The sequence below is a fragment of the Coffea arabica genome, chromosome 9c, assembly GCF_036785885.1.
Source record: "Coffea arabica cultivar ET-39 chromosome 9c, Coffea Arabica ET-39 HiFi, whole genome shotgun sequence".
NCBI classification, from domain to species: domain Eukaryota; kingdom Viridiplantae; phylum Streptophyta; class Magnoliopsida; order Gentianales; family Rubiaceae; genus Coffea; species Coffea arabica.
In genome coordinates, this window is record NC_092326.1 from 29,058,282 (window position 1) to 29,079,946 (window position 21,665).

Below are 21,665 nucleotides of genomic sequence, written 5' to 3' on the forward strand. Positions count from 1 at the left end.
AATGAAGGAGAAAATAGCATCTAAACAGGGCTGGTCGACCAACCCTATTTCTCGTTTTTGCAGAAAATTTTCTTTTCTTTCTTACTCTTTTTCTCTCTCCCTACCCCAGATCTTGTGTGACTATTTTTTCTAGCTTGTTTCCTCTCTCCAAAACCCTCAAACCCCTGTTATTATGTATTTATATGAAACAAAAAAAATCCTAAAACCTAGAAATAAGGGTTGGGATCAAGTGGGATTATGTTTCCCATTTTTCCTCCCTTTGATCAATTGTAGTTAGGTGCTAAAGGATAAGATTCAATATGGTGAGTTGTATATGTACTAACAAAGCCTTGGGGAGAAAGAAAGAGAAAAGAAAAGAAAATGAAGCCATGAAGGTTCTAGTGCCAAGCTTCAAGGGATCCTTATGATTTTTAGGATCAATCCTATTTGTATAATTTTTGGAGAATCAGAACACATTAACTTGGTAATTCAGATTGCATACAAATGCTTTTAGCATGTAAATACTTTGAATGGATTGTTTGACTAGATGTATTATTGGATTAATGGAAATTTTATTGGCTTCTGCATTGAAGTTTGGAAGAACCTCAATATGCATGTTTTATAAGTAAGCTTTTATCTCGGATTTTCTTGCATGTGGCCAATAGTGTTATGTAATGAAGCTTTAACTTTGCTATTATAATCTTGCTCATGCATCTAAGATTCTATATTGAAGTTGTGTAGAATTCTTCAATTGATGTTGCATGTCTATGAGTTTGTGGATAAGAATGCTAATAGATGGTTATTTGTCGTAGTTTTTTAGTTATTAAGGACTTATATAATTGTAAATGAGTTTTCTATCATCTTCAGATTCTATTGCTACATTGAACTACTACTGGTTAATACACTACTTTCAGTGCAATGGTTCCTTTTTATACTCCAGTTATTGCCTTTTGGTAGCATTATAGAAGTCTGTGTTGTTTTACCTATGTTTCCTAGATAATATTGTTCAAATTAATATAATTCAAATTTTACTGTTTTTTTCTTCTACTTAGCAAAGCTTTCCTATTATACTTTTTGCTATTTTAATGGATGTTTTAAGAAAGCTGGTAATAGTTTCTTCGTTAGCGAATACTTGATTTAGTAAGCTTGGTGATCATACCTCCCTTTACACTTTGTGTCTGAAAGTGGCAACAAAAGTTTTTGTATGTCAGTGTATATAAATTTGGCATGAGTTTGATTTGGTTTTCTCTTTTGTTGCATATTTGCAATAATGGTTATGATATACTTAGATAAATTAAGAGGTTATCTAGCTTATCTTAATTGTTACGGATGTAGAGGTTTCAACTAAATTATAGATTCAGTGATGAATCATGATATACTGAATGCTACAAGTATTGGCTATTCTGAACTTAGTGATTTACTTGATAATTTGATCTCCTACCAAAGTTATAAACAGTCAAGAAAAAACAAAGATGCCACCAAAAGCAATAATGATGCCTAGTATTAGAAGAGATACTACATTTATAACAAAGACCTTCAATCTACCACTAATCCTACCCAAACTCAATCTCATCCTTTATGTAATTATACTACGCATATGAAAACCTATCTACTCCTTTTGTTCAAAAACCCTGTATGTAAATGTCATGCTCCATACCAGCTCAGGACCTTCCAACCTTTTAGCTAGATATATGTATGCAATACTAACTCTCTATGCAATTAGATCTTCTGATACATATCTCTCTATAAGCTCAGTATTGTGGTCTGACTATCTTATGTACTAATTATCCATGCAATTCTTGTGCCATGTTGTGAGCATCTATACATATCTCTACTAATTTTCAACTACTTTGTTTTATACTGCTTTTACACATCTATAATCACAACAACACCTATATACCAAGCAATATCACGCAACTTCTGGGCAACTTTGCACCTTGCGCGAGGCTCAAATCAACTAGTTACTCTTAAATAATTAATATCAGTCACATAATAATGTGAGACCGTTCGCCCTTCTCTTCTCCTCTTTGCTATTAATAGTTCACTTCCTACAATCATCAGTCAACAAAATCTTGAAATCAAAAGGAATTATTCCAAACCCCTTTTGTTGTCAATCAATCTCCCAATCCAATTATTCCCTCTCACTCGATATACATAGAAACTAAATGAGATCAATATTTTTTGTGTTTGCCTCGAAAGTTTGGTGTATATGTTTGAACAAGCCAAAGTTACAGTAGGCTTTTGTTTGTTTTTTGGCACTCTTGGTGTTTTATATATTGCATTTGTTGATCTCTGAGAGTTCTAAGACTCTTAATTTGTGGTTAATTTCTATTTTATTTGTTTGAGCACTATTTTCTATATTAGTTAAATTGTATGCTCCTAGCGTTTGGGTTTCTTATTGATATTAAGACTCTAAATTGCTTCTATGTATTTGTCTAGGTACTTGTTCAAACGATGGTTATGGTGCTTGGTTTTGTTTGCTATCTTGATAGATTGATTGTTGGAGGGAGAGGGAAGTTATTGGAGACTTAGTGGATAGAATAGGGGTCTAATGTTCAGCACATATTGGAGTCTTTTTTTTTTTTTTCTGGTAGAAGAGGAGCTAGAGAGAGTGGTAGCGTGGAGTGACCAGTAGTGATAAAGGGATGGAGATGGTAGAAAAAAAATTCGAACTTAAAAAATAATCCATGAGGATGGTTTAGGATATTCACACCATTTTTTCGCTCATCTCATTTGAGGTTTTGTTATCTAAATAGTAAAAGTAAGGGAGGTAGGTTTAATTTTTTAAACTTAAGGAGAGTTGCCTGTAATTGTCTAAAGCTTTAAGGGAGGTTTGTGAAATTTACCCTAATTCTTTAGGTGAAATAAAAGTGAAAGCATATGACAAATGAGATGTTGGGCTGGGTGAGCTTGCGTGGAAGGTGGAATAATAGTTGGGCTCAAGTAACTCGCCAGTAGACTATTTAATCAGTCCCAGCTCCGGTGGTGGGAAAATAAATAAGGGTATGTTTGGTACCCCATAGAATTGGGATTTAGAATTGGAATTGGAACCCCAATTCTAATTCTTATGTTTGGATGCTGCCTTTTCCATAGAATTAGCATTGAATTTTAATTCCAAGAGGTTCCAATTTCATGAGTTGAATTCTTTATCAGATCAAAAGAATTCTAATTCCAATTCCACGTCTAAACCCTCAAAAACGGGTCTACACGCGGATCCAACGTGGGTAAAAAATAAAAATCGGGTCAAGTTCACTCGCGTCCCTTCTCTATCTAATTAACTGCTTTTCCTCAGCACATTGCTCTGATGTCCACTGCCGCTTCCACCTCAACCCTAACATTTTGCCTCTTCCACCACCGTCTCCCCCATTGCCCTTTGCTCCGAGTGCTCTGCTCTGCTCCGCTCTGCTGTTGCCTTTTGGCCTTTGGGGGAACTTACAGCTTGCTAGTTGCCTCTGGTGGATTTCAATCTTTTTCTTTGCTTCTCCTTTCTGGTGGCTTCAAGGATAAGCGATTTGGATCTTGGGCTTCTGGTTTTCTCACAGTAAGTTCAAATGTTGTGCCTTTTCTTCTGTTTCGATGTGATTCTCGGGTTTTTTTTAGCGTTTTAGTGATTTTGCTGGCATTAATGTTTTATGGGTTGTTTCTAATTTAGCTACTTGTTGTAGGTTTTTGTAATTCTGGACTAAATTTATGACCTTTACTTGTTGTGGATATTTTAAAAACAAAAGGTGAAAATGCTATACAGTAGAAAAATTTCAACGGCAAGATCCCTCTTTTCAGTTTGTTTGAGCTATCCCCAATAACAAGACAGAAACGAAACCATATCCATTTTATCTTTCATATCCATTTCTGTTCAGGTGGACTTGTTCAAGTTTTGTTTGGCTCAATTCTTGTCTTGTTCATCAGATATCTAATGACAAAAGAAGTTCCTTTGCACCTGTTTCTCTGGCTCAGTATATCTGATGCTGTCTTCCATATAAACAAAATTTTGTTTTTGACTTCTTGAAAGTTGGGGTAAGATGCAACTTTTGTAAATAAATTAATGGTTCTCCTGAGTTTAGGCTTCTTTTTTAGTTTCTATATACTTTGTGTGCACATGTATTTTGGAGCAGTAATAAATAGATTGTTTGAAAGTTATGAATGATTTGCAATTCGTAAAGCGCCGCTACAAGATCTGTGATGGAATCCACTAATGGCCGTTTAGCCAAACAGTGGTTTACTATGTGATTGGTGTAAACTACATTTTGCTTTATGCTCAAAAGCTTTCATTGTACCAGACATTAGGCCCACCTCTTTTGGCTTTGCTTCTGAACCTCTGTTAAGATTCACTTTAGCATTTCATTTGATTGGTTACACATCACGAATTTCTCATCGCAGAGAGACACTTTTTTACTGCAAAATGGAAATAAAGTGTTATGAGAAATGGTTATAGTTATACTGTGAGGCAGTAAGATGGCTGATCAAAATGCTTATGAATTTATTCTCATGTATGAGCTGGAAGAGAAACAAATATGTGTTGTTATCCTAACACAGAGTAATTACTTCTGCAGGCCATTAGCTTTAGCAGCGTCTCATATCCCTCTGGCATGGTGAAATTTGGTTTTGTCTTCTTAATTTCGAGTGACAAATATGGGAAGCTACTTTTTGTAACAATTTCACTCTGACTTGGATGCAAATGAGATATGATACTGAATAATGTTGTTTCTGTATCAAGCTATTCCAGGGCTCAGCAGACCACAGGGCCTGTGTGAACTAGGTGTTACCTTTATGTTATGTATGCCAGCAGGCTTTGTAAACTCGTATGGAATTGGGATAATATGTCATTATGATGCTGTCTCGTGTGTAAATGGAAGAGACAATTAATAATAATAATAATAAAATGTTGCTCTGTGCCTTTTTTATTCTAATTTATTGTCATTCATCCAATTAAATTGTTTTTGACAATTCAGAAAGAAAATTAAAATGGATGTCACTGTTTCACCAATACTACATGTGGTTGCAGTTGTTTACTGTGAGCATTTTTAATACACTAATTAGCCAAAATCATTCTTAGCCTTGAAATTTGATAGGAACTTATTCGGACTTAATTTAATATTAGAATGGCCATTTATTGAAGAATAGTAGCAATGTATAATTGTGCTTCTCTCTCTCTCTCTCTCTCTCTCTCTATTTTGCTAAAGTCACTTTGTTTGCATATTCATCTATTGGAATTTCTTGTAAGATACAAAACTCAAATTTTTATAATAGGCACAAGCTATGACTTTCCTTCCCAATTAATATCATAGAGTAGGCTTTTGATTTTCTAAAATTTAAAGTTCTTAGCTTTATAAAAAGTATCAAGGTTTTAACTTGATAAATATTAATTACTTTTTAAGTTAGAATATATAGTTATTTTTTATTTAATATAATTTAATTAAGAAGAAAAGAAACAAGAATAATATTTTTTTTGAAGAAAAGTAACTAATTTTTTTTCTTTAAAGCTTGAGTAACAATTAGCTAAATGCAAGAAAAAATAAATTATTAAAGGTACAAATTGGTTTTTTCCTTAAAGCTTTAGTAACAATTAGCTAAATATTAAAAAAATATTATATAGTAAAGGAAAAAGAAAAATTTTCTGTAAGCAAATGTTTCATGAAAACAATTCTAATTCTTAATGAATTATTCTCTCATGCAAACAAAGAATTTGGAATTCCAAACGAATTTCATATCAATTCTATGCATTTTCCAAACGAAAGAATTGCAATGATTTGGAATTATAATTCATAGAATTCCAATTCTATAGAATTTCAATTTTAATTCAATTCCAATTCTGCAGAACCAAACGCACCCTAAGAGTAATTCTTTTGGCTTTCATTTGCAGAGTTCAATTAGCGATTGGGTGGAGAGCAGAATGGAGGAGTTGGAAGAGGGAGAGGGTGCTGGGGTTATAGGTAGCAGCAGTGAGTTCCATGCAGATGAGCATCCTATGGAATTGGAATCACAATTGGAAGAAGAAGAACGTGAAGTCGATGATGAAGGAAAAGGTACTACTACTGCTAACACTACGGCTAATATCGAAGGAGAAGAAGAAGATGATGATGATGAGGATGAAGAGGAAGAAGGGTATAAATTCAGGTTCAGTGATGACATGGATCCTCTGGCTTTTACCAAAGAGGACGCATCTGGGCTCCAGCCTTACGAGCAATTCCAGCGCCTGGAGCACCACTACGAAGCTTTGGCTGCCAAAAAGCGCAAGGCCCGTCTCCAACCCATACCCCAAGGGTACCCTCCCTCCCTCCTTCTGACTATTTGCTAATCAAAAGCAACTTGCACTATTTCTTCAAGTCCTTTGAATGAGTATTGCTAATAAAACCAGAGGAAAAAGATAGCTTCTCTATTAGCGCTACTAATTCTTTCAAATTTTTACAACGTAGGTTGCCCTTATTTGGTTCCGTCTTCTCGTTATTGTGATTTTGATTGAAAATTCATTGTTTGTTTCCTATCAAGAGCTTCATGCAAATTGTGTTGTGTCTGCTTCAACAAGACACGTTTAATAAATTTTGGAAACAATCAAGTCATCCGGCTGTTGCTTTTGCTGAGGTTATAAAAGATTGCTTCTCTAATTGTTGTTATTATTATTATTATTATTTTTTCACTCACACTGGCATTATATATATTTGCAGTTTGGCTTTGTTGTTTCTGTATCTTGTTTTCTTTTGAATGTGCTACCTGGTTACTCTTAACAGCTTCATTAACTGTCTTTGATCAGATGATCTAGCCTTTTTCTTCATTGCTTTATTTTTTGGAATCTTGTCGAGTTTCCAATTTTGAGTGGGTGGTAATGGCGATTTGGCATTCTTTTGTCTCCAGCCAAAACCTGATATTGCCATGGCATTGCTGGGTCTCTTAGATGGCCTGCCCTAGGGAGGTAGAGAGTAAATGTCGCTTTGTTTGAGTCTCCTATGTCAATTTTTAGTATCAGTAAGGTGGTATCTACTCACTGAAAACAATTGAATCATTGTGAAACTGTCTGTTCTCATTGTAATTTTTTTGCACATCACGGAATTAATGTTTTCTTATGTACCTAAAGAAGAAAAACTGATTTTTTTGGCATGTGATTTAATACTTCCCATTGGAATCCCCTTAAAAGTTTTTTCTATTCCTCAAGTTTCTAACTTTTTTGCTCAATGCTCTGCTGATATAATGTTCTTTTCGTTTCTTTCATTGGTGGTGTGGCAGGGAAGTACCTGTAGCTAAAAAACCACGGCAACAACAAGAAGATGTTTCTGGTGCAACCATGGAAGAAATAATGGAACTCATGAATTATGGCTCTAGAAGAAGATCCAGGAAAGTATGGTATCCATGCTTGTTCGTCACTTTTTTCCACCTTAGCTTTGTGTTTTCAACAATTTTTGCTCTTGAACTTGTGGCTAAGTTGAAAGACTTCAAGTTTACTAGTCTAGACAATTTCAAAATCATGTTTTTTTTCTTGTAACATTGTGCTGTATTCATGATGAGGAGATATGCTTTATTATGAATGCATTGACTAAAAAAAATAATTTCGCATTGAAAATACAACCCATGATTAACTTTTTGCACTAGCCAAGATGCACTGTCAAAACCTAAAGGCTTAGTTTTCAGGCTTCAATCTTGTAGGTAAGAACTTTCAGTTGACGAAAAGGACGTGTCTTTTCATGTTGTTTCACTGTTGTAATGTGTTCAATAAAATACAAAGTCATATCTATGCAACCATATTTTGGATTCACCCAGGTAATTCTCTTTAATATAGTTCCTTTTTTTTTTTCATTTTTTGGGGAGAAAAATTACTCTTATTGGTTCCTTTTCCAGTTTTGAATTTGAGTAAGATTTTTCTTGACCTTGCAACCTCTTTGGTGAAATGACCCCCTCCTTTTTGGCCGTTTCTTTGTTCTTTTTCACTTATATTAAAGAGCTTTTACAAGTATATGATAATTGGAGAATAGCTGTTTTAATAGATTGGGTTCAATCTTACCATATTTGATAATGCTCCCTTTTTTTGGGTTTCTTTGATCACATTGTAGATTAATGGAATCTCAGCCATAGATATTCCTTTAACTGTTGAGTGACTTTTGCCGTGGACCTATGGACTTATTTTCTTTAGTTCTTGCTCATTTTGCTCACCTGTGGCACAAACATAATCTAGTCCAATTTCTGTAACGCTTAAGATTTTGAGAAACCAGCAAGAATGAGGCCAAGCGGCTTCCCTACATATGTAGTCTGATATCTGTCACCAATATATCAAAAGCAGCAGGAACAAGGCCAGCAGCTTGGCTCTCATGTTCTCCATCAAGTATTTTAGTTATAAGCATTGCTGCCATCGTGAAAGGAAACTTCTATTGATAAAGATTTCTTAGAATAATTAGTACCTTAACGTTTATATTCTGGGTGTTTTAGGGGAGCATATTCTTTTTCTGGTGCCACCTCAAACCATCTGGTCTTCATATGCTTCATTTATTTATTTTAATACGTCTTGAGTGGACATATGTAAGTCTCTTCATAATGCATATATAGGAATTAATCCATGAAAACCACGATAAGAGCACACTAGCTCGTACCAAGTCTTTTGGGACTCACTCTAATTCATTATCAACACCCAAAACAAAAATATCACTGGACCTTGTTTCTACCAAATTGAAAGTCACAACTCAGACTAGTGCAAGTAACTTTTGTATCCATCTTTATTTGAGCAATTTGACAGTGTTTCAAGATGGTGATGGTTGCTAAAACCATTTTAATCTTTAGGAGACCTTTCTAAGAAGCTATCTTGCTCTTGTTTTTCCTGCCAAGCAGCCCGACACCTTAGCGAGATACCCAGCTTGAGGCAAAGACTGAGGAAAAGAAATTTGAGAGCAACATTCACATTCTTGATCTTTTTTTTCTTGGTTCATAACATTTTTTTTTGGCTTTGCAGACACATAAAATTGGTTGGACTCATATTTAGGTTTTTAAGGTTTTTTTTTGTTGCATTATCTTCTGAAGTTTTATGCTACCCTATTTTTTTGGTTTTGGGACATGTCGCAAACTGTTTGTTTTTTACCTTGTGCAGCCCAAGAGAAGAGGTCGACGAAAGGGATCAAGGAATAAAGTCAGTCCTGAAGTGACTCGAAAACTTGGTGATGCTACTCTTCATTATGCCCATGGTCGCTATGGAGAGGTAGGGCCTTAGCGTGCCTTATTTGTCAGTCTGTAGGGTGATCTTTACTTGATTTACCATTTGGTTTTAACTATACCCGTGCGCCTTACTGCTATGGAAGGCATGGTGGTGACCATTCCTTAATTGTCTCTCTTTTGGGTAAATTTCAGTTTGTTTACCATTTGCTTTGACTGGATATCTTGCATTTTGTTATTCATGAGCATCCACAATGATGTTGGCTGAAGAACTTATTCTTCATAAGGAATGCAAAATTAGAGATCCATTCACTTTGTTAGCCTGCTTTGCAAAGTGTTGGTCCTCTCCTTTGAGTGAATAAATTTCTTTCAGTTTGAATGCATTGACTTTGTTCTGGATATGAGAAACAATTAAGTCTTGCTGCTAAGTCAGACCTTTTGTATTGAGGATCTAGTTATAATGGTTGTCAAAAATAGCATATCTAGTTTTTCGTTTAGGCACAGTGAAGTAACAGTACAAGTTCAGTAAATGCCGAGTTATTTCTTATGAAGTTTTACTCGAACTTTTTGAGAAATTGAATACGATGGTCACTTTTTGTCTTCACATAGCACTTTCTGTTAATTAGAACTGGTGGGAATCTCATTTTGACTTGGGCATTTTCTGGTTGTGTGCTTGGAATCTTTAGAAGGACAATGTCTATAATGGTTATTGTTTTTGGTTATCAATTTTCTTGTTCATTGTAGATTTTCTGAGCTTGTAGGCCATAGGTGTGTTTTACGAAGTGATTCGTCTTTCTCCCAATCTTCCTGATCCATATCATAGGCTGGGGCTCATCTATAATGAGATGGGTGATAAGAAGAGAGCCTTGGATTTCTACATGATTGCTGCCCATTTAACCCCAAAGGATGCATCTTTTTGGAAGCTGCTTGTGACATGGTCCATAGAACAAGGTGATACAGGACAAGCCAGGTACTGCCTTTCTAAAGCAATAACAGCAGATCCGGAAGATATCAATTTGCGGTTTCACCGTGCATCCCTTTATGTTGAGTTGGGTGATTATTTGAAAGCTGCTGATTCATATGAGCAAATTTCTCAGCTCTGCCCTGACAATGTAAACGTACTACAGACTGCGGCCCAGCTGTATAAAAAATCTGGCCAATCTGAGCTTGCAGTCAGAATACTGGAAAGCTATCTCAGAAATTGTTGCAAGGAACCTGATTTAAATGTGGTTGATATATTGGCTTCACTACACATGGAAGGCAATGCACATAAAAAAGCCCTCGAGCATATTGAGCATGCACAGCAGGTTTACTGCACTGGGAAAGAGATGCCATTATGTCTGCGTACAAAAGCTGGAATATGTCATATTCACCTTGGAAACTTTGTAAAAGCAGAAGCTCTTTTGAATGTTTTGAGACATGAGAATTTACATGATCATCCCCAGTTGATTATTGAGATTGGAGATTCACTAATGAATCACGGGCATTACGAATCTGCACTAGAATACTATATGATGTTGGTAGGAGATGATGTCAAGAACAATAGTTGCCTGTATCTGAAAATTGCTGAGTGTTGCAGTTGTCTGGGGAAACGATTGCAATCAATTGATTACTTCTACAGAGCTTTAGACAAACTTGAGAATACTGTTGATGCTCGGCTGGCTTTGTCATCACTTCTTCTTGAAGAAAATAAAGATGATGAAGCCATTTCTGTTCTCTGTCCTCCTAAAGAATCAGAATCACTATTTAACTTGAACCTAAATGCAGCAAAACCATGGTGGCTTAATGGGAAGATAAAGTTGAGGCTTTCTCAAATCTATAAAGCTAAAGGATTGTTGGAGGCATTTGTAGATGTAATTTTTCCTGTAGTTCGAGAGACATTGTTTCTTGAGACTATACAACAAAAGGTCAGGCCAAGGAAGAGGCTATCAAAAAGTGTTCTTTCTGAACGGATAAAAATACTTGATCATGTTAGGACTGATACTGTGTTCCATGGATTTAGACCTGTAGCTTCAGCATCAGATCTGTCTAGAGCGTCCAGAGCAAAAAAGTTACTAAAAAAGAAGGAAGCAAAAAGAGCTGCTGCTTTGGCCGCTGGAATAGAGTGGATAAGTGATGATTCAGAGGATGAATCTCCTCAACAAGCACCAAGAGAGCTTCCTCTTCCAAACCTTCTAAGAGATGCGGAACATCATTATCTCATTATAGAATTATGCAAATCACTGTTATCCTTGAAAAAGTATTGGGAAGCATTGGAAATCATCAATTTAACTCTGAAATTGGCCTCCAATGTTTTGTCTGTTGAAAGGAATGAAGAGCTTAGAACTCTGGGAGCCCAAATAGCATACAATATTGCTGATCCTGCTCACGGCTTTGACTACGCACGCTATATTGTTAATCAACGTCCTTATAGCTTTTCTGCATGGAACTGCTATTACAAAGTAATCTCAAAACTGGACAGTCGATATTCAAAGCATAACAAGTTTTTGCACACCATGCGAACCAAGCACAAAAGTTGTGTACCACTCACTCTCATTTTTGGGCACCAGTTTACCATGATCAGCCAGCATCAAGCAGCTGTTCGGGAATATTTGGAAGCTCACAAGCTGATGCCAGATATTCCCTTGATCAATCTCTGTGCTGGAACTGCATTGATAAACTTGGCCCTGGGTCACAGACTTCAAAACAAACATCAGTCTGTGGTACAAGGATTGGCATTTCTTTTCAATAATTTACAGCTTTGCAGATATGGTCAGGAAGCACTGTATAATATAGCTCGTGCATATCATCATGTCGGTCTTGTTTCTCTTGCTGCTGTAAACTATGAAAAGGTTCTTACAATGCATGAAAGTGATTGCCCCATGCCGAACCTTCCAAATGAGAAACCAGATGGTCTGGCTTCTCCAAAGCCAGGTTACTGTGATCTTCGTCGGGAAGCAGCTTACAATTTGCACCTGATCTACAAGAAAAGTGGAGCAATTGATCTTGCCAGGCAAATCTTGAAAGATCATTGTGTCATATGACTGAATAAAGTATTCCCTGTAATGTAATTTCTTTGTTTATGGAAAAGCCACGTTTGATATGTCTTTCTTTGACTAGCAACACGGACATTTAACATTAGAAATGGTAATTGTCTGTGTTTGCAAAGTATGTCTTTTGTTGTTCAAGCGCAGAGATTGAATCTTGGCAGGAAAGTAAAACGGTTATAGGTAATTTCAGTTAGTTCTTGGCTACTTGCAACACAAATAAGCGGCTGAAAATCTAAACCTTACAATTGCAAACTCCCTCTAGCGTCTACTTCTAAAATTTTGAGTCTTTTCGATTCAAAAAATTTGTACGGCGAAGATTGCTTTTGATTGAGATGTGCAGGCTGATCAGACAGTGATAAGCTTAAGACCTGGAGGTGGAAGCTGTGGCAGCAGCAGAGTGCATGGTCCTCATTTTGAACCCTCTTCAATCAATAACAACGACGCCAATTCTTCTGACCCCCTTTTTCCAGCCTCATGGCAGCGCCCGCTCCACTTTCCTCGTTCAAGTCTAATTGTCATCTGTTTAAAAATTACATGTCAGGTCTTGGGTTTTCTGGTTTCTGTCCATGTTTACCTCAATTACCTAGCTGTTCATTGCTTCAAGATTGGACTTTTGGTATATAAAGATACTGGTTTTTTCGTTTGTTTTTTCTGGGCTTATCTAGTTTTAGTTATTATGTTAAATTTTTGATGAATTTATGCCTAGTTCTTAGTTAATTGGTGTGGTTTGGTGTGTAAGTGAAGCTGTTTGGTGCTGATTCTGTATTTAGTTTTGTAGATTTTAGTTTAGTTTTGGCTTTAGTGCTAATTTTTTGGTTATGCATTTTTAAGTAGAAGTTTTGCAGCTGATTATGGAAAGTACGAGTCATGTTCTTGCTGGTTTTGATTGTTAAATTTTTGAATGTGAGGTTTGGCGGACTTGCTAGTGCAGGAAACAAGGTAGCAGTTGTGTTATTGGAAATTAGCATGGCCATTTGTATGTGTGAAAAAATGTATAATCACATAGATACGTGCACATCTGTATTTGCGGAAAGTTGTTTTCTGCTTAATGTTTGGCAAGATATTTGTTTTTAAGAATGTCATTTGTCATTTTCTGCATTATGTTCGCAAGGAATTTGTTTTCCAAGAAGCATGTGTTTTCTCCTCTGTCTCAAGTACAACAGATAATGTGGTTGGATCATGGAAATTTTGTTCATTTGTGTATTTGTGTAGATACCAAATTTTTGTCAAATTTTAATATTTTCTTGATTTTTTTATTTAATAATTTATTTATTTATTTACATTTTAATGTGCATTTTTTCTCAATTTTGTAGGTTTGTTTTAGGAAAAAAGAAAACAAAACACAAAAAAAAAAAAACAAAAAACAAAAGAAAATCAAGAAATCAAAAACTTTCTCCTAATTATTTCTTTTTCACCAAATGCACTATTGATCCATTTTTGCACTCAATGTCTCCATGCACTTTTCTTTTCATTTTTTGGTAAAAAACCATCATGTTTACTAACCAGACACACAAACTCCATTTTTTCTCCCAATGCAAGCTCTCGGCTCTCCCTCAAGAAAGACAGGACAGACATAACAAAAAGAAAAAACCACCCGAGGGTCTCTCTGGTCTTCTTCTTTTTTCTCCCAAGCCACACACAAAAGAAAAAGACTCCAACTCCAGCCCTGAATCTCACTCACTCTCGACTCTCTGTTTTCTCTCAACTAGACAAAAGCACACAAAGACCAAAAAAAAAAAAACTCCACTCATTTTTTTTGCGACCTCTCGGCTCCCTCTACACAATTTTTTTCCACAAAATCAAACACAAAAGAAGGGAGGCAGCAACCGGTTCGACAATTGGAGCTTGGGAATTTGGTCAAAAAACTTTAGCCAAGGGACCGTAATTCTAGTTAAGGTATTTTTCCTTTTTTTTTCAGTTTTTTTTGGTTTTTTTCTTTCCTTTTTTATTATTTATATTAAAAGCATGTTTTGTTGCTGCTTTGTCCCTTTCTCTTGCTGGTTTTATTGTTGTGGTGTTGTTGGGCAAGTCCAAGACTAGATTGAGGAAAAGAAAGATGATTTTTGTATATGCATGCTTCATGTTTTGATAAAATGCCAAAATGGAAAAATGGATTAAAAAGCTGAATACTGTGCATGTTTTGTTGTCAAAATAGATGATTGTAGCTGGCACAAGGTCCGAAAATGTTGAATTATCTAAAAATTTTGGAATTTTTGAGCCTTAAAAGCATTGAAGGATTTTTTTTTTATATTTTGGATTTTTTTGATTTAATTTATCATATTGTTGTTGTTTTTCTACTGATTGGAGATCATAGTTGCATTGTAGAAGTTATAAGGAGTGTTGTAATATAAATTTTATGATTTTTAGTGGTGATTATGGTGTTTTAAAAAATAAAAAATTGGGCTGTTTTTTTTTTTTAGCATTTTGGTCACTTTTAGGTCATTTTTTGTAAAAATTTACTTCAAAAATGAAATATACGCGAAAAATTGAGTTAGGGCGTGTATTTTGATAAATTTTTGTGACTGAAAAAAATTGGCCACCAGCTGAAGCTTCAAGCTGGCTGGAGAAGGAGAAAGAAGAAAGGGAAGGGAAGGAGAAGAAAAAGAAGAAGAAAAGAAAAGAAAGAAAAAAAGAGAAGAAGAGAAAGAAAAATGATGGGCTAATGTTTTTTTTTGTGGGCTTGTACTTTTTTTTTTGTTGGGTTTTGGGAATGGGTTTTGGTGTGTTTCTTTTGAATTTCGGCTGGGCTTAGGAATTTTCGGCCCAAGTAAAAATAAAAGAGGCCGATGGCCTTTTTCTTCCCCAAATCAGAAACCAAATTTTGCACTTTAGTCCCTAATCTTTGGAATAATTTTATTGTAGCCTAAAATATTTTAAATTTTTTTCACTTGGATCCTTAAATTAATTGTACTTTGGTCACTAAACTTTATCTTTCATTTAATTTTGGCCCCTAAACTTTGGAAAATTTGTATTTTTGACCCTAAAAATTTTTCTATTTTTTCAATTCAATCCCTAGTGGGTTTTGACTCTCACTATTGTAATTGTTTTTTTCTTTAATAGCTAATTATGTTACTTTTGAGTATATTTAACTTGTAATTTTTAGATGTTCTAAAATTTTTTTATGTTTGATATATTAAGGTGAATTTAGTATTTTTATCATCATTATTATTTTTCAATTAAATTGATACCATGATTCTTTTGTTTATTTTGAGTATAAATTGGGCAATTTGACTCTATTTAGTCACCATTTCAAAAGGGATGTACCCCTATTATTATTATTATTATTTTAATGTCAATTACGTGCTCTTATGTACTCCTACATGTTCTTATGTATTTATATATTTTTATACGCTTTATTTATTTGATTTAAATGTTCATTCAAATTTTCTTATATTTGTTTAATTAATTTTTATAATTATTTGAGAGGCATTTAAATACCTCAAAAATATAATAGATAGGATAACTAGATTTGTTTTGTTATATTTTCCTATTTTAGATTGTAATTAGGTCCCCTATTATAATAGATAGGGTAGATAGGATTTTTTTATTTTCCCATTTTAGATTGTAGTTAGAATCCCCACTGTAATAGATAGGTTTTTGTGTGTTTGTGTGGCTTATGTGTTATGTGCTTTATCTGTTTTTCTTAGAATTTTTGTATCTAGATATTATGTTTATGTGTTATGTGTTACGTGCTCTTACATGTTTATTTGTTTTAATTTATGCCTTATTTGTCTTACTATGTATTAAGAATGTATGATGCCACTACACTATTCTAACGCTAGTTGTGGCTTCTCCCTCCGTCTACTTGCTAGTCCAACGCTAGTAAAGATTTTTAGAAATAGGATAGTCCAATGCTAGACCCTTAGATCGTTAATGCGTTAGATTCATCTCTTGCGTGACATTCATTACATTTTCGTGCACATTTTTAGGATTTTTCTCATTTGCATGATATTTTCTATTATATTATCCTCTATCCCCAACTCCCTTCAAGGAATTATTTTGGCTTTTGCAATTAATGCGATTGGTATCAATTAAACCCTTGAATGGATATTTTGTCCCTTTCGATATTTTTATAAATTTAGATTTGTATCCATGTAGGAAACATTCAAACGTGATAAATTTAAGAGTTAGATTAGAAAAATTTTGACTAAACCTTGCAACTAGTTTAGACTAGTTTGAAAGGGTGCCTTAGTTTTGAATTAATCGAACCTTTGCATTCTCTTTCTTCAACTGTGACTCCTGAACTCATTTTCTCTTGTTTTTCATAGATTTGGAGTTGTCGAAAAGGGTTTTATTTTATTTTATTTTTGTCAAAAAACACTTTTGGGTGACTTGGTATACCAAAACTCAATATCAAGTGGCGACTCCTGTTTTTTTCTTCAAAACCCTTTTAGACTAAATTTTATACCCAAATTGTCGCATTTTTTAAAATCCTATTCTAGGTCCTTTTCACTTATTTTTAAATAAAATCATCTTCTTTCGTAATACCTTATTTTTATCGCGAAAAATGGGGCGCGACAATTTGGCGACTCTACTGGGGACGCTAGAGAGTCCAAACACTTGGTTTAGTTGTCTTTTATCTTTCTAACCCTTTCACTTATCATTTGAATGTTTTAGGTTGTATTTTTCTTTTTTAGGATGATTTGCATTTCACACTCGTACTCGTTCATCGTTTTTCGTATATGTGATGAATGGTTTATCTATTTACTTTTGTTTATTTACTTATTCGTAAAGCATTTTGCATTGGGGATGGGAAGCGACATTACCCTAGAGCCTTCATGCATATTTAAATGGTATTACTCCCTCCCTTTAAAGGATCACTTCATACATGCATACGTTATTACTTTTTAACCATTTATCTTATTTTCTTTTAGTGGTTGTCATACCACTCCTCCCTGTTAGGATTAGGATCGATCCACTTGGACATGTGCCCGTGGCACGACGTGTACGTAGTAATGTTTGGGGGATCACTCGAACCACCAACTAAGGGCTTTGGAATTGATGGCCCTTCGCCCTTTTGTCTGAAAGCTTGGGAAGCTGAAACTTTATCGAGTTTAGATGCATTAATGAGCCCAACCTCATGTATTCATTTAGAAATCACCTAAGATAGAGTTTTCATCTACCCTATTAAGAACACTAGACACGAGGGGAGGGATTCTACCCCTCTTTCTTTTTTTTTCTTATATTTCTATATTATTTTGTTGTTCCAATCTATTATGTGTTGTTTATTAAACTAACCATTGTTTTATTATCTTATATTGTATTCATAAGCCCTAGAAACAAGAGTCCTGGCGTGGTACTCACTTAGGGTAGGTCACCTTTTGTAAATAGCACGTTTAAATTTCAGTTTATCTCATTAATACTATGTATATATGCATGCCATTTTAACCTTACCCTGACATCTAAATGGGGCACACTTAGATCATATTTCAATTATCGTATTTCATATTTATCCGCTTTAATAAATTGTCATAAAAGGGAATGCCATTTAGGGAATCCGACATTAGTAATAAACTATCATTTTGTCTCGGATATATAATCCATGAGATTTGCACGTTTATATTTTTGTACTATCCAAAGGGGTAGTGTATAAGGTAAGGTAGGATCTAGTTTCTTCCATGATAATGGCATTGAAGTTGGTGGGGTAACTTTTGCACATTAGAATATGAACATCTAATAATCATCTTTTGGCCATTTTATCAGAGTTGGTAAAAATCCATTGCGTAAGGACACTAAGTTGAAGAAATTCACAAATGATTTCCTTGTTGTTGGAAAACTAAATATATCGTGGTCAAATCTTGATTTAGAAAGCTCATAGACTAATACATTGTAACAAAATTTGTGGAATTTGAAACTATTAATGGGCGGACAATTCAGTCGATTTTCAAATAAACCGTCAATTCCATCCAATCCATTTGGCCCTTTTTATTCATTTTTAGGATAATCCAGTCAGTTTTTGAATAAATCGTCAATTTCATCCAATCCATTTTATCAATTTATTCATTTTTAGGGCAATCCAGTCAATTTTTGAATAAATTGTCAATTTCATCCAATCTATTTGGCTATTTTGATTTATTTTAAGATAATCCAGTCAATTTTTGAATAAACCGTCAATTCCATCCAATCCATTTATTCACTTTTAGGACAATCTAGTCAATTTCTGAATAAACTATCAATTCCATCTGATTTATTTGATCAATTTATTCACTTTTAGACTAATTCGGTCAATTTTTTTTATAAACCATCAATCCCATCCGATCTATTTTGACTATTTTATTTTTATTAGGGTTTCGATCCGTGCATCACTAAAGAAACTGTTTATTTCAGTCCGTAACTTTTGATGATTACAAAACAAATGGATATTACTAATGTTCTCTGAATAGACCCTTTCAGAAATGGAGCAAAACAGGTTCAAAGATTAAGCACAAAGGATGCTGAAACTACCGTCGGATGCAAAAGAAGACTGGATCGGACGTCCGACAACCTTTGTGCAACTTCGGATGCATGAAGAACTTTACCCTCGGACATCTGAAGATATTGAGTCATTCCCTCTAAACTCACTGACATCGATCGGATGCACATTATCAGAGCACCAGATGTCCGACAAGTGTTGCGACACTTCGAACGCAAAGCCTTGGAGACACCGGACGTCCGAAAAGAATTGAAAAAGAATTCTCAGTTTCACTTTCTACCTTCGGACGCATATATTGAAGGTACCGGAGTCCGAAATAATTCAAGAAAATTTCCTGCGCTCACTACCTGTGTTCGGATGCAAGAAGTTGGTCTACCAGACGTCCGACACTACCAACGGCTAGTTGACTCTTCACCTACCTTCTATTCGTTGGAAGCATTAATTGAGAAACTTTTTGGTCCCATATAAATAGAACAAAATCAACCACTTCAAAGTAAGTTTGCACATTGAGACTACATGAGATCTAGAATGATTTTGGTGTGAAAATACTCTTCAAAGAAGATTTGTATTCTTAGTTGTGTAATTTTCGATAAGCTTTTTAGTTTGATTCAATTACTTCAATAACGTAGCTTTGTGAGGGTTATTCGAGTGATAGTAAAATTTCCTTACTTGACCAAGTGTGGCTTGGAGCAAGGAGAAAGTGATTCTTTCTTTGTACACAAAAGATTAGTTGTAAGTTGATCAACTTGAAGAAGCTTGCTCTATAAAGTGATATTCAAACTCAAGAGGAGTTTGGTATTTAGTTTGATACTCTATCTCTTTTACTTACTGTCTTGATATATAAATTGCTTATCTCTTCTACTCACAAGAACTTGTGCTTTCTCATCAATTGCTCCATTGTGTGGTCTTTTAAAAAAGAAAGTAAGTATTCAAAAAGTGACTCACAACTTGGCCAGTTTTTAAACTACCTAATTCACCCCTTCTTAGGTTGTCTTCGATCCTAACAATTGGTGTCAGAACTTGGTCTCCTAGAGATTAAACTCAATCGGCTTTGGAATAAAAATGACAACCAATAATGTCATGTTTTTTGAAGGACAATCTGTCACTTGAGCCACAATGTTCAGTGGATCAAATTATGTGAGTTGGAAGGAAAGGATGATTATTTTCTTACAATCTATTGATATCGAGTTGTGATTTATTGTCAATGAAGGTCCATATGATGCCTCTATTGTTGATGAAGTCACTCATAGACCAAGACTAAAAACTAGAAATGAGTTGACTGGTGATGATAGAACCCACCTCACTTTGAATGCCAAGACTATGAATGTGTTATATAGTGCTCTAAATTCAAATGAGTCTATTAAAGTCAAAAGCTGTAGATCTGCAAGAGAGATTTGGGATAAATTTAGAGAAATTTATGAAGGAAGTGAGAATATGAGGGAACAAAAGAAATCTATGCTGGTCACTAAGTATAAATCTTTTAAGATGGAATCTCATGAAAACATTGATAAGATGTATTGTAGGTTCAATGATCTCATTAAGGACTTAGAAGTGCTGGAAAAGGAATATTCTCTAGGCGAGAAAAATAGAAAAATTCTAAATGCTTTATCCAAGAATTGGGAGAGTAAAATGACTGCTATTGAAGAAACTAGAGATCTAAATTCCATACTTATTGAATCACTTGTTAATTCTCTAACTTCTTATGAGTTGAAACTCAAGTCCAAGGTGTAGGAGGAAGAAGATACAAAGGTAAGAAAGAGTATTGCTCTAAAAGTCTCGCAAGATGAAGATGACTCAACTTCCTTAGATGGAGATGGTGTGGAAGTTGATGACAGTGATATTGCACTCATCACAAGAAGTTTCAAGAGAATTCTCAACAAGAGGAGATTCAGAAAAGGAGGACCTAGCAATTTATTCTCAAATCAGTTCAACAACTTGTAGACACCAAACTTTTGAACCGTTTTATTTATTATTATTTTATTTTATTTTATTTTATTTTATTTTATTTTTTAGTGATAATTATTATCTATTAATTTCATAATTTTTGTTTTGGGTATTTTCTAGTATTTTTATAGCATTTTTATTATTACTATTATCTTCTTTCTCTGATATTCATTAGTTACTCATTTAGTTGGCCTTAAATGTAAAAAATTTAAAAAAATTATTATTAAAAAATTAAAAAAAAAATTATTACATGCAAGCTGCGTTCGTCCGTAACTTGCAAAGAAGAGTTGCAGCAAGGCCCTTGAGGGCAATTTAAGTGATGAATGGCCAGGTGTCTAGGATACCTCAGGCCCTAGAGAATTCTAGAAGAGGATAGGTGGAGGGTGGAAATGAAAAGGGAAGGACGTGAGATGTAGAGGAGCGTCGGATGAAGGGTTATGAAAAAACAAGGCTGGCCGCAAGGAGCAAAGTGGCGGATAAAAGAAGAGGAAAGAAAAAGCTGCGGAAAAAGGAGAGGAGAGGAAGGAGTGGCGTAAGAAAAAACTAGGGTTTAGCTAGGAAGAGAGATTTTTTTCTGGGTGGCGGCTGACTAAGTGCAAGAGAAAAACCACTGAAAGGAAAAAAGAAGGAAGACCGAGAGCGGGTTTTGGGCTGATTAAGAAGGCTAGAAGAGAGGAAACAGCGAAAGAAGGAAGGAACCTGGTTCGGGGTTGCAAGAGGACGGCTAAGCCATCATCATCGTTGTCCATTTGCGTTCCTTTAAAGCCCTAGTAGAACCATTTGAACTGTTTTGGTCATTTCCCCTGACTGATTTTTGCGATTAAGGTAATATCCGCACCTGTTATAGTTAAAAGCTGTTTTCTTTAATTGTTGTTTTGCACTTTTTTGCTGCCTGAGGGCTTAACTATCCCTTGTAGCCCTTTCATCTTTGTTTTTCGTAGATTGGTTTAAGTTGGGATTAAGTTCATGATTCACAGTGGGTTTGTTATGCTTGCTTGATTCGTTTGATGTTTGCCGAGGTTGAAAACATGGCAAAGCTGCGTATTTTTGCCTCCTGTTGCTACTGGCTTTGCTTTGTTTATTGTTTGGTTGTATGGTTGCATGATCCTTTTTAGCTTGGAGATGGTTTGTACAATATGTGAATCTGATGAAGTAAACATGGAAGAGTCGCAGAG

The 21,665-nt window shown here is 34.9% G+C and overlaps 1 protein-coding gene across 2 annotated transcripts; it reads left to right on the forward strand.

Annotated features, from left to right (window-relative positions):
• Positions 1–3,004: 3,004 nt before the first annotated feature.
• LOC113708288 (uncharacterized) lies at positions 3,005–12,318 on the forward strand. Of its 2 annotated transcripts, XM_027230748.2 has the most exons (5): positions 3,005–3,520; positions 5,840–6,240; positions 7,198–7,309; positions 9,044–9,151; positions 9,867–12,318. In XM_027230748.2, exons 1-5 carry the CDS (start codon positions 3,284–3,286, stop codon positions 12,126–12,128), a joined length of 3,120 nt encoding a protein of 1,039 aa, XP_027086549.2. In that variant the 5' UTR covers positions 3,005–3,283; the 3' UTR covers positions 12,129–12,318. The 2 variants fall into 2 exon arrangements, 1 of the variants encoding a protein (XP_027086549.2); XR_011821208.1 differs by lacking the exons at positions 5,840–6,240; positions 7,198–7,309; positions 9,044–9,151; positions 9,867–12,318 and adding an exon at positions 4,530–4,886 and having other exon boundaries at positions 3,381–3,520.
• The last annotated feature ends 9,347 nt before the right edge of the window (positions 12,319–21,665 follow it).